A 21992-nucleotide genomic window follows, 5' to 3' on the forward strand; every position below is an offset into this window, starting at 1 on the left:
GGCAGGTTCAGTGACAGGGAGGCCGTGTCGGCTTCAAAGATGTGTCACCTGGGTTAATGAACCAGGAAGGGGAGGCCAGGCGGCAATGTGGAGTGAAGGGTATTTCCAACGTCATACTGACAACTGGCCAAGAAAATATTTGCCACAGTCTTCCTCCCCTCTCTTCTTCCTCTTCTGCTGGCCTCCGACCCTATATTGCATTTCTTCTCTTGTTATTTTTCACATGGAGCTGCTTTCCGGCAGCAACAGATGGTGGATGTTTTGCTGTGGGACTGGTGTAAACTTTAAAGGATAGAGTGCGTAGAGTACATCTACACTGTAGAAATAATGCACTTTGACACCACTTTAACTGCCATGGCTCTAGCCTACAGAATCTCGGAATTTGCAGTTTGGTGAGGCACTAGCACTCTTTGGCAGAGGAGACTAAGGACCATGTAAAACTACAAACCATAGATTCCACAGGATGGAGCTACAGCACTTAAAGTGGTGTTAAACCGCATTATTTATGCAGTCTAGATGTAACTACAGAATCATATCCAGTCAAAAATCTACCAAACAGCAATACCTTTATTGGCCAACCAAAATTCACAATATAGATGTTGCAAGCTTTGAAAGCTCCACTGGCTTCTATCATCATCATCATCATCATCATCATCATCATCATCATCATCAATTTATATCCCACCTACTCCGACTAGGACCGTGGCATTTTACAGTAAAACAGTCCAATATACAATAAAATAATACACAGTAATCCCAAATTCTACCTTTCCCCCTTAAAATAATGATTAAATCACAAGTACATTAAAAAGATTCATACTAAAAAATGAATTAAGTTGACTAAAACCGGAATGATAGGGTACAAGGTAATCGATGGAATAGACTGCACAATAGTCAATTCAATGGGAGGCTGAAAACTACCCAAGAAAGGCCTGTTGGAAGAGGTCCGTCTTGACAGCTTTCTTAAAGCTGTCTAAGCTTGCAGTGTGACTGATCTCATCCGACAGGCCAGCCATTCCATAGTTTGGGAGCAGTTGCAGAGAGGATTCTCTGGGTCACCATAGTTGTTCTGGTCTTCACCGGTTGTAACACATTCTTTCCAGAGGACCTGAGGGTTGGATTATACGAAAGGAGGCAATCCCATAGGTAGGTTGGAGCCAAGCCATGTAGGGCTTTAAAGGTCATAACCAACACCTTGTACTGTGCCTGGAAAACAATGGGCAGCCAGTGGAGTGATTTTAGGATCGGTATTATATGGTTATATGGTCACTCCTAGTTTTTCCGGTGACCAACCTGGATTCCATATTCTGAACTAACTGAAGTTTCTGGACTAAGCACAAGGGTAGCCCCATGTAGAGCGCATTGCAAAAGTCAAGTCATTAGGTTACCAGAGCATGTACCACAGTTTCCAGGTCCCCCGGTTCCAGGAAAGGGTGCAGCAATCCAATATATCTCCATCCTCATAGAAAGAGTTAGAAGATGAAGAACAGGTAAAGAGGTAGTACAGGAATACCTGGCTACACTAAATGAATTCAGGTCTACAGGGCATAATAAACTACATCCAAGGGTATTAAAAGAACTGGTGGGAGTAATCTCAGAACCACTGGCAATAATCTATGAGAATTCCTGTAGAACAAGAGAAATCTCAGAAGAGCGGAGGAGGGCAAATGTTGTCCCCATCTTCTAAAAGGGTAAAAAGAGGATCCCAACAATATCGCCTAGTCTGCCTGAGGTCAGTATCGGGAAAGATTCTAGAGCAACGCATTAAACAGACAGTCTGTCCGCATTTAGAAAGGAATGTCGTGATTACTAAAAGTCAGCATGGGTTTCTCTAAAAGAAGTCATACCAGACTAATCTTCTTATTCTGCTTCTTTTTTTTTTTTTTTTTTTTTGGATGGAGATACAACCTTGGTAGATGAAGGGAATGCTTTGGATGTAGTGTATCTTGATTTCAGTAAGGCCTTTGACAAGGTCCCCTGTGATGTCCTTGCAAAAAAGCTAGAAAAAATGTGGATTACACAATACCACTGTTACATGGATCAGTAGCTGGTTGACCAACAAACCCAAAGGGTGCTCAGCAATGACTCCTTTTCATTCTGGAGAGATGTGACCTGTGGTATGTCACAGGGTTCTCTGTCCTGGGCTCAGTGCTATTTAATTATCTTTACAAATGACTTGGATGATGGAATAGAGGTCAAACTTATCAAATTTGCAGATAACACCAAATTAGGAAGGGTAACCAATATCCCCATTTAAACACACTACACAACTCAAAGCAAAATTGTAGACATCACCATGACTCCAACTCTGCCACTTTCCAACCTCTGTGTGTTATTTTGATATCATTGCCTAATGAAAAAACCGTGAGCCTCAGAATCTAGCATGATGTGTTTTTCAGTTTTTGGAGAGCAAGCATGGCATAGCAATTTGAGCGTTGGATTACACCTCCGGAATCCAGGGTTCGAATCCCAGCTCAGACATAAAACCCATGGAGTGACCTTGGCCAAGTCACATGCTCTCAGCCTCAGGAGAAGGCAATGGGAAACCTCCATTTGAACAAATCTTGCCAAGAAAACCCCATGACAGTTTTGCCTTAGGGTCGCCATATGTCAGAAACAACCTGAAGGCTAACAACAACAATAAAGGGATGGCCACAATAGTTTGGGACGCTTGGGGGAGGGGTCCATTTTTGTTGTTGTTGTTGTTGTTGTTTTTTAATGGTCAACGTGGCTGCCTCAACACCTTTCAGTGAGGCTGACTCTACAGTCAGGGTCAGGGACCAAAAGGTTTTTGAATTTGCCTGAAAGAGAGAACCAGAAGTGTGGGAAGACGTGGGGGAAAGAAATGGGTTATGGACTTGGATCTGGGATGGGTTAGGGTGGAGTAGTAAACTAGGAGAAAGGAAGGAAGAGAGAGAAAACTTGAGCAGGTCTAGTTTATGTTGTGACACAGAAGTAGGAGTGAAAGTGATATGAACAACGGAGAAGGCAGGGAGACTTGGACAAGGAAATACTTGCACTGGGGAAAAGGGAGAGGTTGGGCTCCAGGCAAGCTTTAGCAAAACATACCCTCCAACATTTCATAGACAAAAACCGGGACACGTGTGGCCAAGCAACACCAGAAAGTGCTCAGGATAGTATTACCTGAATTGCACGGGTTCCTGAATTCAATGGAGAAATTAATTTAGGGATCAAATTAGCCTCGCAGCAGCACTTTCCTTTCCCCTATAAAGCCTCCAGACCGGTATTGCAGTCCTGTGCCATCGAGTGGACTTCACATTATGGTAACTCTGCAAATGGGAGACCCTCAAGATCCCTGATCAAGCTTTGAAAACAAAGGGCAGACCTTGACGCAGACAATCCTTGATGAAGACAATCCATCTGTCATGCTGGCTGGTCGGATCTTGGTTAGCACCAGAGTTGTTGTTGTGTGCCTTCAAAGTCATTTCCAATGTGTGACAACCCTAAGGCAAACCTGGCTGCACCTACACTGAAGAATTCATATCTTAAGTGCCATGGTTCCATGCTATGGAATTCTGGGATTTGCTGTTTTGTGAGATATTTAGGCTTCTCTGTCAGAGGGCCCTGGGGCCACAACAAACTACAGATCCCAGAATTCCATAGGATGGATTCTTAGCAGTTAAATCAGTTAAATCTGAAGTGTGGCAGCAGCCCCTATCACAGGGTTTCCTTGGCAAGATTTATTCAGAGAGGATTTCCCTTTGCCTTCCTCTGAGGCTGAGAGAGTGTGACTTGCCCAAGGCCACCCAATGGGTTTCCATGGCCAAAGGGGATTCAAAACCTGGTTTCCAGGGTTCAGTGCTCAATCTAGTACACTATGCTGGCTCTCCCATGTAGAGTAGGCCGATTGAATCAATAATTGAATGTTACATCAACATGTAAGTAAAACCATCTGATTCAGTTATTCCATTCTAGATAGAACAAACAGGATCAGGCCTGGGGTCCCCCTATTTTTCTAATGCCTTCAACGTTTCATTTCCTTATCATTTTTTCCCAGTGTCTATGATACTTTGGAGCTGGTATGGCGTAGTGGTTTGAGTGTTGGAGACCAGGGTTCGATTCCCAGCTCAGCCATGAAACCCACTTGGTGACATTGGGCAAGTCACACTCTCTCAGCCTCAGGGGAAGGCAATGGCAAACCTCCTCTGAACAAATCTTGGCAAGAATACCTCATGACAGGTTAGCCTTAGGGCCACCATAACAATGATAGGCACACAAAAACAACAATGACAGTTTGTGTGTAAGTGCTTAGTTTCATCATTTTGGGCTCTCATCTAAGGAGTTTATCACACTGGGGCTAATTCTGGCATTAAAGAGAGATTAAAGTGCATTTAAAGTATCCCATAAATAAAGTAAAAATGGCGAGTAACTGCAAAAATAAAGTGATATCAGAAATGCATTGTTGTTGAAATTCCAAAACTCAAAAGATGTGTGTTAATGCTTCTTTGTGACCACTTTATTGGTGGGTTTTGTGCGCCGTTGTGAGAAAATGTTTTGCGTAATTACGTGATTTTTCCGGGATAAATTCCCGATTTCCTTCATGTGATAAACTGCTAAGTTCAGGCTTGATTTGCACTGAGACCTATCCATGTGTCTTTTTGACAGTCCATGGCTTCCGCAGAACTCTCCTCTGCAAATGAGCTCCGTTTCTTCCTGCCGTTGCAAGTGAGTTCATTGTCTTCCTTCCTTCGCTGTCCAGTTTGCACATATGACACGTCTCTTGGGAAACGCCTTCCAGGGAACTGAGGAGGCTGCTAAAGAAATGATAGGCGGGCATTTTCCCAGAACAATGACCCAAGAGAGAAGAGCTCTCTTCTAAGTAAGGAAAAATTGCAATTAGGAGAAAAGAATTCTAGAGAAGCAATTCATTTAAAGAACTCCATACAATTAATTTAATAAATAAAATAGCATAAAAATAATTGTCTCAAAGCATACTCTCCATCTGCCCCAATTTGGCAGGGACAGTCCCCATTAATGCTCTGCCACCCCACATTTTCAACTACTTTTAAAGTGTTTTTATATACATTCCACATTCTAAATAATTAACCACCTCCCAATAACTGATTTCCAAAGACAGACAACATTAACCTGTATTAAGTTTAACTTATTTGATGATTTCAAATTGATTGTTGTTTCATCTTTTATAATTCCTTAGTATAACTGAATCTGCTTCTCTAATTTCTTTACTCATTTGTAATACCACTTTCTTATTCTTTGTTAGTTCCATGCTTCCGTATTTCCATACCCATTCCTATTGTTTTTCTATCATGTCTGCTGATCTATAAAGACGTATATAAAGCCTAAAGCTGGAAATGTAACATAAAGAAAAGAGATAGTAGTCCTTGGGGATATCCCAGATAGAAAGAAATGGTTTAATTACGTTTATATAAGGTAAAACCAACCGGGAAAGAAAGATACAGAGCTATTTAATTAAGCAAACAGATAGATTATATATTTGAATGTATTTGTTTGTATATGATTTGTATTGTTAGTTTGTTTTATATGTGGAAGTTTGTGAGTATTTGTATGTCTTTTCTTTTCTTTTTTGTATATTATATAATAATTTTTTTAAAAAAATAAGTGTTTTAAATGTCCTGTTTTCTCTCTTCTCCTCCCACTTTCCTCATTGGTCCTCAGCTAACTGCAATTGCTGAATACAGTGGTGCCTCGGGTTACGAATTTAATTCGTTCCGCGGCCGCTTTTGTAACCCGAAAAGCCTTCGCAAGCCGAAATGCCATAGGCGCTAATGGGGAAAAGCCGCGTTTCGTGTGAAAAAGCGCCGAAAAGCACCAAAAATTTTCTTCGTATCCCGAAAAAACATTCGTAACCCGGAACAATTATTTTCTATGGGATTTTTTCGTATCCCGGAAATTTCGTAACCTGGGTATTTCGTATCCCGGGGTACCACTGTATTGGGTCTAAAGTGCAAAAGTAGGAGGAGGGTGCCTTCAGGTTTCTGCCTTATGGCAACCCTAAAGCAAACCTGTCAAGCGGGTTTTCTTGGCAAGATTTGGTCAGAGGAGGTTTGCCATTGCCTTCCCCTGAGGCTGAGAGAGTGTGACTTCTTGCCCAAGGCCATCCAGTTGGTTTCATGGCTGGAAAAACATTAATTTGCAGTCAATACCATAAATAATAATAACAACAACAACAATAATCAATTTAGTAGGAGAGGAGACAAATGGAGAAGAGAGGAAGCATGGTGAGGAAACAGAATCATGCCCTTCCCAGTAGACTCAGGCAAAAACAAACTGCTGCAACATCCCTAGTTTGTTCTTCCTTGTTATTAACTTTTGCCATCTTGATCACACTCTGGATGCATCTGCACTGCAGAAATAAATGCAGTTTCACACTACTTTTAACTGCCATGCTTCAATGCTATGTAATCCTGGGCTTCATTTTTTGAGGCATGAAGTCTCTTTGACAGGACAGGCTAAACTGCTCACAAAACTACAAATCCCTGAATTCCATGGTATTGAGCCATGTCACTTACAGTGGTGTCAAACTGCATTGTTTCTGCAGTGCAGATGCAACCTTTGACATTGCTCATCCACAAGTGCTTCAGTTTTGGGTACGAAAGGAGACATCCTATGATCGCAAACAGAGAGCACTCACATGCTTCGGATCTGGTAACTATGCCCAAAACATTTTTGTATTTCCATACTACAGTCAGCCCTCTGTATCCACGGATTTTTTTTTTTATCCATGGATTTAACCACTCACTGCTTGAAAATATTAAAAAATAATATATATTCCAAAAGCAAAGCTTGTTTTGCCCATTTTATATAAGGGAAACCATTTCTCTATGCTCTAGTTTATCATGGGACTTGAGTATCCATGGATTTTGGTATCCATAAGGATCCTGGAACCAAACCCAGAAGATACCAAGAGCCCACTGTACCCAGTAATAATACATTAATACCACTTTAACTGCCATGACTCCATCCTATGGAATCCTAGGATTTGTAGTTTCATGAGATGCTTGGGATTCCTAGAGGCTTCCCTTCCCTTCATAACTTTGCCTGACACCTCTCTTTGGATGTCTAAACTATTTCTACATGAATCCCATTTGGGGAGAAAGGTGAGATAGAAATCTAATAAATGAATGAATAAATACCCCACAAAGTTTTACATGACTCCAGTGCTAGAAATCTGCAGATGGAAGGAAAATTTCACAGAAGGCGCTGAATTCGTAAGCGCAGAGCCAGTGCCCGCATTTCACTATTGTCATAAAACAAGAAAGTACAACAACATCCAAATTCAGCAAAACAGTGACATCTTTATTGTGCCAACCCAAATGCACAAAAGGCATGGAAAAAAGAAGAGAGCGTGCTGAACTTTGTTGAGGAGCATGCACGATTATATTGAAAAAAAGGTGATCCTGATAAAGGGTCAACTCCCAGAAGCCTTTGCTCCTCGGACCCATAAGTGAGCATCTTCTGTGGTCACTATGGTGATGTTCCACAGTAAAGGAGCCCCCTTTTCCTGCCTTCCGCTGCCTCTGCTATGTCACAGTATCACCATGGCAATAGATGGAAAGGGGTTCCATCCATCCAGGCCCAGCTTCACAATTGCTCCAGCAGCCTTTCCATAAGACATGGGGCCCGGTCAAGATGGATGCCATGTCCTCTGCTCCGGCATCTTCGCCTCTTTCCATTTCAGCACCCTCCTGGGTCTCAGCTGCCTCTTTTTTACCTTCCCGTAAGTAGGATACTTGTTCAAGCTATGTTTCTTGCCATTGTGTAAAGAGCATATAATCACTTTTAGTTATGATCAGAATGGTGGTTTAGTGGTTTGCGTCTTGAACTATGACTGGAGATCAAAGTTCGATTCCCAGCTCAGCCACAAAAGCCAATGGGTGAGTTTGGGCAAGTCAAACTGTTGATAGTTTTTTGTAGGTTTTTCGGGTTATGAGGCCGTGTTCTAGAAGAGTTTATTCCTAACGTTTTGCCAGCATCTGTGGCTGCCATCTTCACAGATGCTGGCATGGGAGTGAGTGAGGTGTGTATAAACACACACAGTGTGACCTCATATATACTGTATACCCCACTCACTCCCATTCTCTGAAGATGCCAGCCACAGATGCTGGCAAAACATCAGAAATAAACTCTTTCAGAACACGGCTGCATAGCCTGAAAAAAACCACAAAAAACTATGGATCCTGGCCATGAAAGCTTTCAACTTCACATCAAACTCTTGATTTGCTCTATGAGCCCACAACTTCTTTTCTAAAAAGTTTGTCCCTTCAGTGTCCTGGAACCACAATCTAGTGCCAACTTCTTTTTCTTGTTTGGTTTTGTTTCCCCAGATGCAGCTGGCTAGCCCTCCACGTCTCCTGGGCCTTTCCCATTATCTGTGCCCACCTTCTTATCCCAACCATTCTTTACTTCCTCCTCACCAGTTTCACAGACACAGGAATCCTTTACAAAGGTAAGAGATGGAGCTGTTATACCTGACAGGCAATATGTGGAATGGATACAGTGCGCCTGTGTCATATGCGAGCATGCCACACGTGGCTTTCAGCCCAAGCCTCCACAGAGGCCAGGGAAGGGAGTGGGGGCCGGGAGGAGGCTGCTTCCCACCGCAGTGATCACCGCGATGAGGAGCAGCCCTTGCATCCTTCCCGGCCTGAAAAGGTCCTACATTTTAAAGCCTTGTCCTACATTTGTCCCGGTTCGGAGCTCCTCAGTTATGGCAACCCTATCCGGAACAGATCCTCCGCATAAGGGAAAGGCGCACTGTATTTTCTTTAATACTGTGGCAGTCAACCTTTTAGGCAAGTGATACCACAGGTCAGAGATATCAGCAAGCAAAGGGATCTTGCAGCACCTTTGAGACTAACTAAAAGACAGAAGTTTGTAGCATGTGCTTTTGTAGACTGAGCTTTAGGCAACATCCTTGCCTTGTCCTCCAGTGACCATTGTTACAACTGACTAAAGCTGCGCCCTCATCCAGGGAATTGTAGTTTGCTGTGGCAACAGAGCTCTCCGTCAGAGAAGTCTAAATGTCTCCAAAATTACTTTCCCTAGAATTCCAAGCACTGAGCCATTGCAGTTAAAGCCAGTGGCATCACTATGGGGGTGCGGGGGCTCTGGGCAGCACCAGATGACTCCCTAAGGAGGGTGGCACCACCGCTCCTCAGACATACTCCTTTCGGCAGAAACAGGCTCTGGCATTCACCTGTGTGTCTTTAAATGCTGAACTGATGGTGTTAGTTGGGTCAGGCTCAGTAGGAGGAGAGGCCCCAAGGTTTTTATGAAAACAAATTAAAATTTCAAACCTTTTAATTTTAAAAAATATATTTTTAACATTTTTAAAGGCATCACATTTATCTTTAAGCACATGAAACAATGTATATGTAAATACACTTATTCTTTGCATATGATATCTTAATTAAAGGTACAATTTTAATTTTGCTAGTTTTTTTTAATATCACAACTATTACCATTACATTCAGTGATGTATGGGAATTACAATTTATGAGTAACCTTAGTACAAAAAGGAAACATTATTAAGGATTCTGTGTGGTGTGGGATGGGAGGAGATCAATAAGTAACATCATGACATACCACACCGGGTGACACCAACCCAAGACAACCAGTGGAATAATAATATCATATACATAATCTAGAAAATGATCATTCAGCAAAAAGTAGATTCTTTCAAAGCAACCATAATGTGAGGCATCCTTTCCCTACAACCTAAAAAAATAACATCAAGGGAACAATCATATAGATAAGGTATGATGTCCAATAATTCAGTTATAAGTCCATTGAAAAAAGATATAAAATTCATGACGTTTTTGATGTAACTTTTAAAGGGCATGAATTTTGAAGATCCTATGACATGAAGGGGTGGGTGGAGAGAAGTGCCCTACTTGCCTCAAAGGACCACTGGGTGACACCAACTGCACCGGGTGACACTGCTGGTTAAAACAGTGTCAAACTGGATTATTTCTCCAGTGCAGATGCAGCCTCTATTGCGTTATCCCCTTACTCTTTGTTTAATGCTAAAAGGTCCACCGCATTGTAAGCTTTCTTCAAAAGGGAGATGCTCCCCCCTCACCCACCTATTGCAAGTTGGGCAACTAGGTCTTTGTGCGAAATGGACACCCTTCTCTCCTGGGTTGCTATTGTGTTATTGTGATGGAGCATGTCCAGAGGAGGGTGACTAAAATGATGAAGGGACTGGAAATCATGCCTTACAAGGAGAGACTTAGGGAGCTGGGTATGTTTAGCCTGGAGAAGAGATGGATAAGAGGTGATATGATAGCCCTGTTTAAATATTTGAAGGGATGTCATATTGAGGATGGAGCAAGCTTGTTTTCTGCTGCTCCAGAGACTAGGACCCGGAGCAATACAATCAAGCTACAGAAAAAGAGATTTCAACTAAACATTATGAAGAACTTCCTGACAGTGAAAACTATTCAACAGTGGAAGACACTCCCTCGGAGATTTTGCTGGAGTCTCCTTCTTTGGAGGTCTTTAATTAGAGGCTGGATGGCTATCTGTTCGGGGTGCTTTGAGTGTGACTTCCTGCATGGCAGGGGGTTGGACTGGATGGCCCTTGCGGTCTCTTCCAACTCTATGATTGTATGCTTCTATGAAACCCCCTCCTCACTTCTCTCCTGCCATCCCATCCACCTGCAGGCATTGACGAAGAGCTGATGAACCAGGCTGTGACCATGACCGATGCCAACCAGCACTGGTGCAACAAATGCCAGCTGTACTGCCTGCGCCACACCTTTCATTGCTCCTGGTGCAACACCTGTGTGGAGGTAATGGCGGGGGGCACAAATGCCACTAAACAACAACAATACGGAAGTGACCTCCAAAGTCCACTTCTGGGTTTGGAAAGCAGCCATTCTTTTGATGTTAAACAGTAGCTGAGGAAGATCTGGTCCCCAGTTTCAACCATGAATTGCCACTCCTAAAGACTCCATTCACACTACACAGCCCTAGTGCTATGATTCTGCTTTAAATGCAACCTGTGGGATCCGGGGATTGGTAGTTTGGTGAAGCACTAGAGCTCTCTGGATAAAAATTCTAAATTGGTTGTTGTTGCTGCTGCTGTTGTTGTTGTTATTGTTGTGTGCCTTCAAGTGTAGATGCAGCCATAGAACCACAGAATACCTGAAAGGTGAAGAACAGGTAAAGAGGTAGTACAGGAATACCGCGTTCTATGTGTGTATTGTGTACCTCCAAGTCATTTCCGACTTATGGAGACCCTATCACAGGGTTTTCTTGGCAAGATCTGTTCAGGGGAGGTTTTTGCCATTGCCTTCCCCTGAGGCTGAGAGAGTGTGACTTGTCCAAGACCACCCAGTGGGTTTAATGAGTGAACAGGGAATTCTAAACACACCTGCCTAAAACAAGCCCTCCAACATTTCACAGTGGAAAACCAGAACACATGTGGCTAAGCAACATCAGATTGTGATCAAGATGGCAAAAAGGTATTGATCATAACTTAGGAGAGACTACAGCAGTTTAACTTAACCCACACTGAGTTAAGTGAGTGCAAACTACCTTTGCACTTTGAACTCATTTTGCAGCAACTGGAATAAGCTGAAGAGAAAGGGAGGAAGTGGGAGGAGAAGAGAGAAAGCAGGACATTTTAAAATAGCTGGAAAAGCAGGAGGACAGAGGATTAAAATCAGGATACTTTCTGCCACACTGAGACAGTTGGAGGTTATGCTCATCTGGAAACGCAAGGCTTCCATAGGATGAAAACAAGGCATTTAAACTGGAACTATAGCACCATAATTGTGTAGCGTAAACCACTGTTACTTTTAGGGTCAGAAAAGGGGAATTCTGGAAGGGTTGTGAGCTGAAAAACCAGCCTTGCATATGGTCTCAAGGCAGCAGATTCTCACCCCTGGTCTAACTCATGGCATGGCAAAGGCCAGGTTTTGGGGAGCCACATTGGCTACATCTGAACAGCAGAAATGATCCAGTTTGACACCGCTTTAACTACCATGGCTCCATCTTATGGAATCCTAGGATTTGTAGTTTGTTGTAGCACCAGAGCTCTCTGACAGAGAAGGCTAAATATCTCACAAAACTACAAACCCCACAATTACATAGCACTGAGCCATGGCTGTTAAAGCAATGTCAAACTACATTAATTCTGCAGTGCAGATGCAGCCTGAGACAGCCAGAAGGTTTCTGAGGCTGTGCGTACACCTAGGCAGGCATTGGGAAATCTGTAATTTCACTTTCTCATGCATATAATTCTTTTTAAGCCCCTCTTTCTTCCTTTCTTTAAAATCCTTACACACTGATTTCATAATCCTTTACCTTCCAGTCCTTGTAAGTTACTATTTAACAAAATTAAATACGCAGCTGTGGGTGGAGGGATGGCCTGTTAAGCAAGCTGGCATTACGCATCGCCAGAAGGTGTTCTATATCTTGCGGGTCACACTTGGAGAAAGTCTACTGGCTACATTATAGCCATCCAAATCCTGTTTTATCCAAAGCATAGGGTCTCCATGACCTGGAAGTCAGAAATGTGAGCAGACATCACAGAGTGCAAGGGACCTTGTAGCACCTTTTAGGACTAACTGTGCAAAATAAGTTGTAGCACAAGCTTTCAAACCCTCAGATGTAGGAAGGAGACCAAATAGACCAAGTCTACAAAAGCTCATGCTGCAACTTCTTTCATACAGCTAGTCTCAAAGGTGCTACAAGATCACTTTGCATGCTGATATTCCAAACTAACATGGCTGTGCCTTTGAATTGTTGTTCTTCTTGTTGTACACTTCCAAATCATTTTTTATTTATAGTGATCGTAAAGCAAACCTATCATAAGGTTTTCTTGGCATGTTCTTCAGAGGAGGTTTGCCATTGCCATCCTCTGAGGCTGAGAGAGTGTGATTTAACCAAGATCACCCAGTAGGTTTTTATGCTCAAGCAGTGAATCAAACCCAGTCTCCAGTCGTAGTCCAACACTCAAATGACAGCACCATGCTGGCTCTTGTCTCTGAATTTTACCCCCATGAATATCACAGAGGTTTGAAAACTGACCCTAAAATACCCTAAAGGCACCAGATTTTGTCTGATCTTGGAATCAGCAGGGTCCACTCTGGTTAGTACTTGGATGGGAGACCACCAACAAATCCCAGGTGCTTTTGGCTATATTTCAGAGGAAGGAACTACCAACATCACCTTGGAGTATTCCCTCTCTGTGAAGACCCTATGAAATTCATGGGGACATCATAAATCAATACACACACTCACACACCCTCCTCCCATCCTGAATATGAAGAAATGTTGGCAAATTTGTTTAAAAACCAATAGAAATGAAATTCTACCCCATTTGCACCATCTGGGTTCAGCAGGTGCAGCTATTTCCAGCATGGAGAGACCAATGCTGTACTACATAAAATTATACAGCTTTTTAAAAATGAGAAGCCTCCCAGGAGAAAATAGCTGGCAATCCCAACTTGCAACACAAAGACAGTTGAATGCAAAAGGAATCAAAGCCAGGCACTAATAAAAGTGGAACACTCAGAGCCCAGATAGATAAATTTGTCTGTTCTGGATTCTCTACCAAATTTTTAAAATCTCAAATTCTTTTCAGACTTACTGTAAAAAAAATGTGGATTTTGGTCAATACTGATCAAAAACAAAAGGGAAATAATTCATCACTCCTTCCTAGTCCAGACCAGAGGGTTACCGGGGCAGCTGGTGATTCACATATCATTGGGGCAGTGAAACCACTCTCAGTTGTATCTAAACTTTAATAGACCCATGCAATGTGCCAAACCTGTTTGGTGGCAATAGAGTTCAGTGGCTAGGATTTGTTGTTGTTGTGTGCCTTCAAGTCATTTCTGACTTATGGGGAACTTATCATAGGGTTGTTGTTGTTTTTTGGCAAATTTCTTCAGGGAGGGTTTGCTGTTGCAATCCTCTGAAGCTGAGAGAGGGTGATGTGCCCAAAGTCACCCAGTGGGTTTCATGAACAAGCCGGGAATTAAATCCTGGTCTCCAGAGTCATAATCCAGTGCTCAAACCATTATGCCAGCTGGCTCTCAGCGGCTAAGGCAGCTCCTTTTAAATTCAGAGTAGAACCACTCCCCGGGTGACCAGATGCCATAACCCTAAAAGGAGGGCAAGGCACCACAAAATGTAGGACATTCCAGAAAAATGTAGGATGTTACAAAATAAAAGCTTAAAGCACCCATAGAAATATAAATTCATGCTTCTCAGTCATGCTCCACCTGGAGGATGGTTTGGGATTCCTCTGGGACAGAAGGTTGAAATGTAGGACATGTCCTGGACCAAAACCAGATTCCCCATTCCCTGTGGCATGGAAACCATAAGCTTATGCTAGATGTTTTAACTCTCTGTCTCTCCCTGCAGGAATTTGACCATCACTGCATATGGGTGAACAACTGCATTGGTCGCAACAACCTCCACTTTTTTGTCCTCTTTGTGGTCTTCCTGACTGGCTATGATGTGGTTGTCCTGGTCTCCTGCTTTGTCTACATGGCCTACAACTGCCAGCAGGCTATCGGCGTGGAGCAGATTTGCACGTATCCTTTGCGCAACAACAAAGCTCTCCCCACTGTGTGCATGTGTGTGTGTGTCGGGGCAAAATTTGCAAGATCTTCTCCTAATCCTTCCCCACCTCTCTCAAATATTGCCTGCCTCTGGTTTAGGGACAGAGTTTTGTTGGAGAATTAAGCATACGTAAATTCCTCTACAGAGGAGGTTGGACATTTTTGTCCAGTGTGGGACATCTGCATTCAGTTCAACATTGTGCACATGGTGCCATTGTGTATGCAAATACCCACTGTGCATGGTTGCGCACTGGATGTGTATGCACATTATTCAAAGCTTTATATGCTTTGAATATTTAATTATGCATTCAGTGTTACATCTGGTGTCTTGGTTCAGTTATGCAACATGACATCCTCAAGTATGTATTTCCCAAAACATTTTTTATCAGTAAGCACATTTAAAAAGACCCACAGCCATATACCCTATGGCCTCCTGCACTTTGCAAACAGCCTTTTTCCCTGGCTTCTCTCCTCCCCTTTCTGCTCAAATCCAGGACTAAAGGCAATCCAGCCTTTTGTGATTCTCTCTTTTTTCTCATTTCACCCCTTGACTAACCTTCCTGTTTTCAGAATTCTGGTGACCATACCTGCTACCTTTTGCCTGGTGCCACTCCTTATCCTCCTCTGCAACCTGATCTGCAAAAACCTAGCCACTCAGCACAAATCCATGTCTAAGGTACAAGGCTGCAATGGGGCAGAGCATGGGAAATTCAGATTTCCCCCCCTAAGAATGCAATTCCAAGAATCACCCAGCTGTCATCCCCTGAAAGTGGCCTTTTTCAAGCTCTGAATCACTGGCAATCTTTGGCCCTGTAGATGCTCGTTCACTAATATGATCAACCTTGGGTATCCCAGTAGTAGCAGCTACTGGCTTCCCCTGGCACTTGGGTGGTGAATTCACTCTGGGTTTCTTTCCTGGGTTTTAAAGGAGCCAACCAAGGTGCTGAATCTCATTGGGGTGTAAAATTCAGCACCACAGATAGCTCTGGAGTGACTTCACCTTCCACTGAAATATAAACCATGAGCCACTACTGCTTCCCAGAGTAGTAGAATTCAGAGATACAGCAATGTTAGTCTGTAAGATCAGTATGGAAGGAGATCTTGTAGCACCTATTGAGACTAACTGAAAGAAAGAGGTTGGTAGCATAAGCTTTTGTAGATTTGAGCCTACTGCATCTGTGGAAGTAGGCTCAAGTCTACAAAAGCTCATGCTACACACGTCTTTGTCTCAAAGGTGCTACAAGATCTCTTTCCATCCATCCCAGAACTTGGAGAAAGTTCTCTTTTTTTGTAATGCAGCTTCCAGAACCCTTCTGGGAGTTGTGTTCCAAAAAAGGAACTTTCCCCAAACTCTGATTGCTCTCCAAGCTCTTTTGTTTTAAGCCAGAAAAGGAGCTTTTTCTAAGCTCTGGTTGCTTTCTAAACTCTGACTGTACCACTAATCAATTAACGACAGTGTCCCTTATACAAAATGGCAAAATCAAAGTTTGCATTTTGAAATATATATATATATATATATATATATATATATATATATATATATATTAAAATTTTCAAGCTGTCAATGATTGAATCCATGCATAAAGAATCCCTGGATATGGACAGCTGACTGTAACTAACTTCAATCATAGAATCATAGAGTTTTAGAGTTAGAAGAGACCCCAAGGGCCATGCACTCCATCCCCATTCAGCCTTGCAGAAATACACAATCAAAGCACTCCCAGTAGATGGCCTTCCAGTCTCTGCCAATCAATCAATCAATCAATCATCTCATCTCATCTCATCTCATCTCCCCTCACTTTTCTTCCAGGTTTGGGACCCATGGTAGCCATGCCATTAGGAGGGGGAAAGTGATCTATTCTCTTTGTAACTAGCCTTCCCTATGTCTCTTTCCAGACTCCCTACTCCAGCCCTCGTCCTACTTACAAGCAATACTATCCAGCTTTCTGCAAAAGGCGGTGTGATGCAAAAAAGTGAGTGACGTAATACTTTACTAGAGCTGCCCTTCGCGAGGGAACAATCTGGCCATCCTGAATGTTAGAAGTGCCAGGCCATAAAGGGGTGGGGGAACCTTAGTTGATAGCTGATATAACAACATTTCTCTATCTGTCAGCACAGTTGTCATCCCCTGAAAGTATTGCAGCTGATTTTCTTTAAGAGTAGGGATGGATTATTAGGGATTATTCATTCCCAAATTGAAAAAGGAATTTTCCAACAGTCATGAAACACCTTTGGGAAAAGTAATAGACTAGCAAAAAGGAGAGCCAGCATGGTGTTGTGATCTGAGTATTAGATTAGGACTCTGGGTTTGAATCTTCTCTCAGCCATTGAAACTCACTAAGTGATCTTAAGCAAGTTACACTGTCTCTCTACCTTGGAGAAAGGCACTAACAACAACAAACCTCTTCTGAAGAAATCTTGCCAGCGACAGCCAGTTTGGTTGGAAGGGAGGGTGAGGGGTAGGTGGAAGAAGGAATGTAACAGCACCATTAAGACTAACTGGTTTTTATTTTCACACGAGCTTTCGTGGATATAATCCATTTCTTCGAATGCAGTAAAACTCAAGTGGTATTCATAGAATCATAGAACCATAGAGTTGGAAGAGACCACAAGGGCCAATATTAATGCCACTCTGATATAAAGCATATTATAAAATAGTTCTCCTTGAATGCACCCCCCAATGGTGACCAATCCCAAATAATCAGATGGGGTCCACCTCTGCAGCTTAATCCACATTTCCCACCTTTCTGTTCATCTTCTCCACAAGGTACAAAGCAAAGCCAGCCATGGCAGCTGCAGGGACCATGAACCTGGAAGCCATGAACGCCTCTCAGCACCACCACCTCTCCTGGATTTCTGACTCTGACATGGCCCATCCAGTCTCCTGTCCCCATGACTGCTGTCCCCAGGACATGTCCAGCAGACAGAAGGCAGTCAAGGCTGGACAGCACTTCCTATCTGCCATGGAGAACCTCCTGTGTCGAAAAGAGCCCCAGCTGGAAAGAGAATCGGCAGGAGCACACACTGGAAAGGAGGTGAGCCAGACTCAGAATGGTCCAAGACAGGCTGACTAAACTAGAGGTGGGCAGCTATGGCAGGCCTGGGAGGCATTTTTTCCCCTACTGGGACACTCCAAATTCTACACAGATGGGGAAAATGCTTTCAGAGAACTAAAGTGTCTGGCATTCCATTTTTCATTTTTATAAAATGGGTCATTTTCTTTTATTTTCACAGAATCAAAAGAATAGGAAGAGATTCCAAGGGACATCCAGTCCAAGCCCCTTCTGCCATGCAGGAATACACAATCCAAACATTCCCAGCAGATGGCCATCCAGCTTCTGTTTAAAAAAGGAGACTCCATCACCCTCTGAGGCAGTGTCTTCCACTGTCAAACAGCTCTTATTGTCAGGAGGTTCTTCCTAATATTGAGGCGGAATCTCTTTCCCTGTAGTTTGCATCCATTGTTCTGGGTCCTATTCGCTGGAGCAACAGAATGCAAACTTACTCCAGCCTCAATATGACAGCCTTTCAAATATTTAAACATGGCCATCATGTCACATCTTAACCTTCTCTTCTCAAGACTAAACATACCCACCTTCCTAAGCCACTTCTCATAGGAGACGGTGGTTTCCAGACCTTTCACTATTTTGGTCACCCTCCTCTGGACACAAATCCAGGGTGGAAGGGCTCAACAATCTGCCATGTCAAGTTACCCTGTTTTCATGCAGTAATGGATATCATTTTGAGTTAAACTTTAAGCCAAAGTCAAGACACGCTTTCTCCTTGCACAGAAAAACAACTGATCTGGGGAGTCTGTAGGAATTGAGGGCGACCAAACCAACATTGGTTGGGCACATGAGGCCTCAGGGATGAAGTTGTCCTCAGTTGGCCTAAAAGGAGAAGGGCGTTGGGTCACCTGTTGGCAGAAGGTTTTACATCTCTGGAACATTTTAACTCAGAACGGATGGATATGGGGTGGGAAGGAATGCAATGACATCTTAGGAAGGACTATAGGTTTTTAGTTATTTTTTAAATACCGTTAACCCTTGGTATCCACTGGGGTTTGGTTCCAGGACCCCCTTTGGATACCAAAATCTGTGGATACTCAAGTCCAATGAAATGGTATCCCTTATATAAAATGGCAAAATTAAGGTTTGGTTTTGGGGAATATATATATATACAAGCCATGGATACTTGAATCCATGGGGAAAGAATCTGTGGATTCAAAGGGCTTATACAGACAGGCCAAAATAAAGCTGCTTTGGGTCACTTTGGAGGTATGCTGTTTAAATTATTCATGTGTTCTAAGAGACCGGAAGCCGTGCCAAAGCCACACTGCAGTCCTTAGGACTGGAGTGTGGCATTGGCACAGCTTTTGGACTCTTAGGACCCATGCATCATTGAAACAGCATCCCTCCAAAGTGACCTGAAGCAGCTTTATTTTGGCCTGTCTTTAGGGGACCAAAGGGACAACTGTAGCTGTAAGATGCTTAGAGTCCCAGACTGAAAAAAATGTAGGACAGGATGATGATGATGATGATGATGATGATGATGATGATGATGATGATGATGCCTTCTTACTACAGGGTGGAAAGAAAAAGAAATGCTACTGGCAACTGACTCCCACAGACAGGAGAGTGGTGATCCCCAGTGAGTAGATCCCTCCAATGGCCAGAGTGTGGGCAGAATGACTTTTTCTTATACTGCCACTCCCTGAACCACTGGCCCAGGCACCATGGGCATTGGGATGGTGATTGTGGGAGTTGCAATCCAAAAATAACAAGTATGTTTCCCCAGGCTCTGCCAGTGTGTCAGTGAAGGCTAGGGAGATGGGATGTGTGGTTGTTGAGCAATTAACAGTGAAGGAGAAAGGAAGGCGGGTAGGATGAGATAAGGGGGATTAAAGATTAAGATGGAGTGAGCAAATTGAGCCCCATGGGCTGTATGTGACCTCCTTTGAAGCCCCCAAGGGTCCCCATCAGTTCCCAGATCCCATCAACCCCCTTCCACTTTTTTCAAACACAATTCAGGAATATTTTGGGTTACGTTTTGCCTCAAAAACAACACAGAAAGACCTCCAAATTCACTAAAACACATAAAAATCTCCTCTAGTACCCAATCCTCCATATACCTCTGTTTTCCACCACAGCCCCTCTCAAAATGGCAACAGAAACTAGTGCAACCTCATTTCCTCTTGTCATTTTGAGAGGGACTGTAGGGACAAAGAAGTATTTGGCTCTCTGTGGGAAGGGAATACAACCTATGAGGTGTGTTATGGCAGGAAAAAAATGATGTCTCCCCCACCCCAGAGTTGCACACCCTTGGATTAAGATCTCCAGAGCAGAGCAAGCCAAGCAGAAGGAGGCATTTCTGACTTATGAAACAGATTTGAACTATTGTTAATCTAGATGAATTTAAGTCTCCAGGACCAGATGAACTACATCCAAGGGTACTAAAAGAACTGGCAAATGTAATATCAGAGCCATTGGCAATAATCTTTAAGAACTCCTGGAAAACAGGAGAAATCCCAGCAGACTGGAGGAAGGCAAACATTGTTCCCATCTTCAAAAAGGGGAAAAATGAGGATCCCAACAATTATCGTCCAGTTAGTCTGACATCAATACTAGGAAAGATTATGGAGCAGATCATTAAACAGAGAGTCTGTGAACATCTAGAAGGCAATGCCAAAATCACAAAAAGTCAACATGGATTTCAGGGAAACAAGTCATGCCAGACAAACCTTATATCTTTCTTTGATAAAATTATCAGCTTGGTAGATGAAGGGAATGCTGTGGAAATAGTATATCTTGATTTCACTAAGGCCTTTGACAAGGTTTCCCATTATATTCTTGCAAAGAAGCTTGTAAAATGTGGGCTAGACAAAGGAACTGTTAAATGGATCTGTAATTGGTTGACTGGCCGAACCCAAAGGGTGCTCAACAATGGCTCCTTTTCATCCTGGAGAGAAGTGACCAGTGGGGTCCCACAGGGCTCTGTCCTGGGCCCAGTGCTATTCAACATCTTTATCAATGACCTGGATGACAGAATTGGGAGCATACTCATCAAATTTTCAGATGACACCAAATTAGGAGGAATAGCTAATACTCCAGAGGACAGGATCAAAATTCAAAATGAGCTGAATAGACTAGAAAGCTAGGCCAAGGCTAACAAAATGAAATTTAACATGGAGAAATGTAAGGTGTTGCACTTAGGGCGGAAAAATGAAATGCACAGATATAGGATGGGTGACACCTGGCTTAAGGAGACAACATGTGAAAGGGATCTAGGAGTCCAAGGAGACCACAAATTGAACATGAGTGAACAGTGCGATGCAGCAGCTAAAAAGGCCAATGCAATTTTAGGCTGCATCAATAAAAGTATAGTGTCTAGATCAAGGGAAGTAATAGTGCCACTGTATTCTGCTTTGGTCAGGTCCCACCTAGAATATTGTGTCCAGTTCTGGGCACCACAACTCAAAAAAGAAGTTCAGAAAGTGGAGCGTGTCCAAAGGAGGGCGACTAAAATGGTGAAGGATCTGGAAACCTTGCCCTATCAGGAACGACTCAGGGAGCTGGGGATGTTTAGCCTGGAGAAAAGAAGGTTAAGAGGTGATATGATAGCCCTGTTTAAATATTTGAAGGGATGTCATATTGAGGAGGGAACAAGCTTGTTTTCTGCTGCTCCAGATAACAGGCCCAGGAACAATGGATCCAAGTTGCAGGAAAAGAGATTCCTCCTTAACATTAGGAGGAACTTCCTGACAGTAAGGGCTGTTCGACAGTGGAACAAACTCCCTCGGAGTGTAGTGGAGTCTCCTTCCTTGGAGGTCTTCAAGGAGAGGCTGGATGGCCATCTGTCAGGGATGCTTTTCTGGTTCTTTTCCAAATCTGTCTGAAATCAGATGCTGAACTTCAGGATCAACTCAGAAACAGTTAACAACAACCAATGTCTGTATTGCACCTCTTATCCCTATTCTCCTTTCTTTCTAGTCCCAAACATGCTGCGCTCAATAGAATTGCGTGACCCAGATCAAGACATACACTGGAAATGCCAGATCCATGACAGCCTGAGAGACCCTCCCTCGCCCACAGCCATGCTCCTTTCCACATCCGACATCTGAGGAGCATCACAGAGGCTATCTCTCTTGTGCACCATCCACTGTAGTAGTTTTGTACTAAGAAAAGGGGATTTTAAAAAACATAACCCAAACCTTGCAAATTTGCTGACTCCTGTTTCTGTTCTTCTCATCTCAATTTGATGGTGAGCTGGGGATCAGTGGGGAAGGTACAATGGGAGGCTTTAGGAGAGAATGGTTGTATCTGCCCTGAAGAAATAATCCACTTTGACATCACTTTAACAGCCATGGCTCAGTACTACAGAATTTTGGGAAGTATAGTTTGTTGTGACACCAGA

General features: G+C 43.1%; 1 protein-coding gene across 2 annotated transcripts; it reads left to right on the plus strand.

The window, feature by feature from the left end:
- Positions 1-7520: 7520 nt before the first annotated feature.
- ZDHHC19 (zinc finger DHHC-type palmitoyltransferase 19) lies at positions 7521-21788 on the plus strand. 2 transcript variants are annotated; one of them, XM_042456200.1, is made up of 9 exons: positions 7521-7720; positions 8328-8449; positions 10669-10796; positions 14380-14552; positions 15150-15255; positions 16476-16552; positions 17347-17614; positions 19166-19229; positions 21569-21788. In XM_042456200.1, the coding sequence occupies exons 1-9, from the start codon at positions 7617-7619 to the stop codon at positions 21697-21699; spliced, it is 1173 nt and encodes a 390-aa protein (XP_042312134.1). In that variant the 5' UTR covers positions 7521-7616; the 3' UTR covers positions 21700-21788. The 2 variants fall into 2 exon arrangements, with proteins under 2 accessions (XP_042312134.1, XP_042312135.1); XM_042456201.1 differs by lacking the exon at positions 19166-19229 and having other exon boundaries at positions 21569-21707.
- Positions 21789-21992: the final 204 nt, after the last annotated feature.

Source organism: Sceloporus undulatus, chromosome 3, assembly GCF_019175285.1.
Source record: "Sceloporus undulatus isolate JIND9_A2432 ecotype Alabama chromosome 3, SceUnd_v1.1, whole genome shotgun sequence".
Lineage (NCBI taxonomy): Eukaryota > Metazoa > Chordata > Lepidosauria > Squamata > Phrynosomatidae > Sceloporus > Sceloporus undulatus.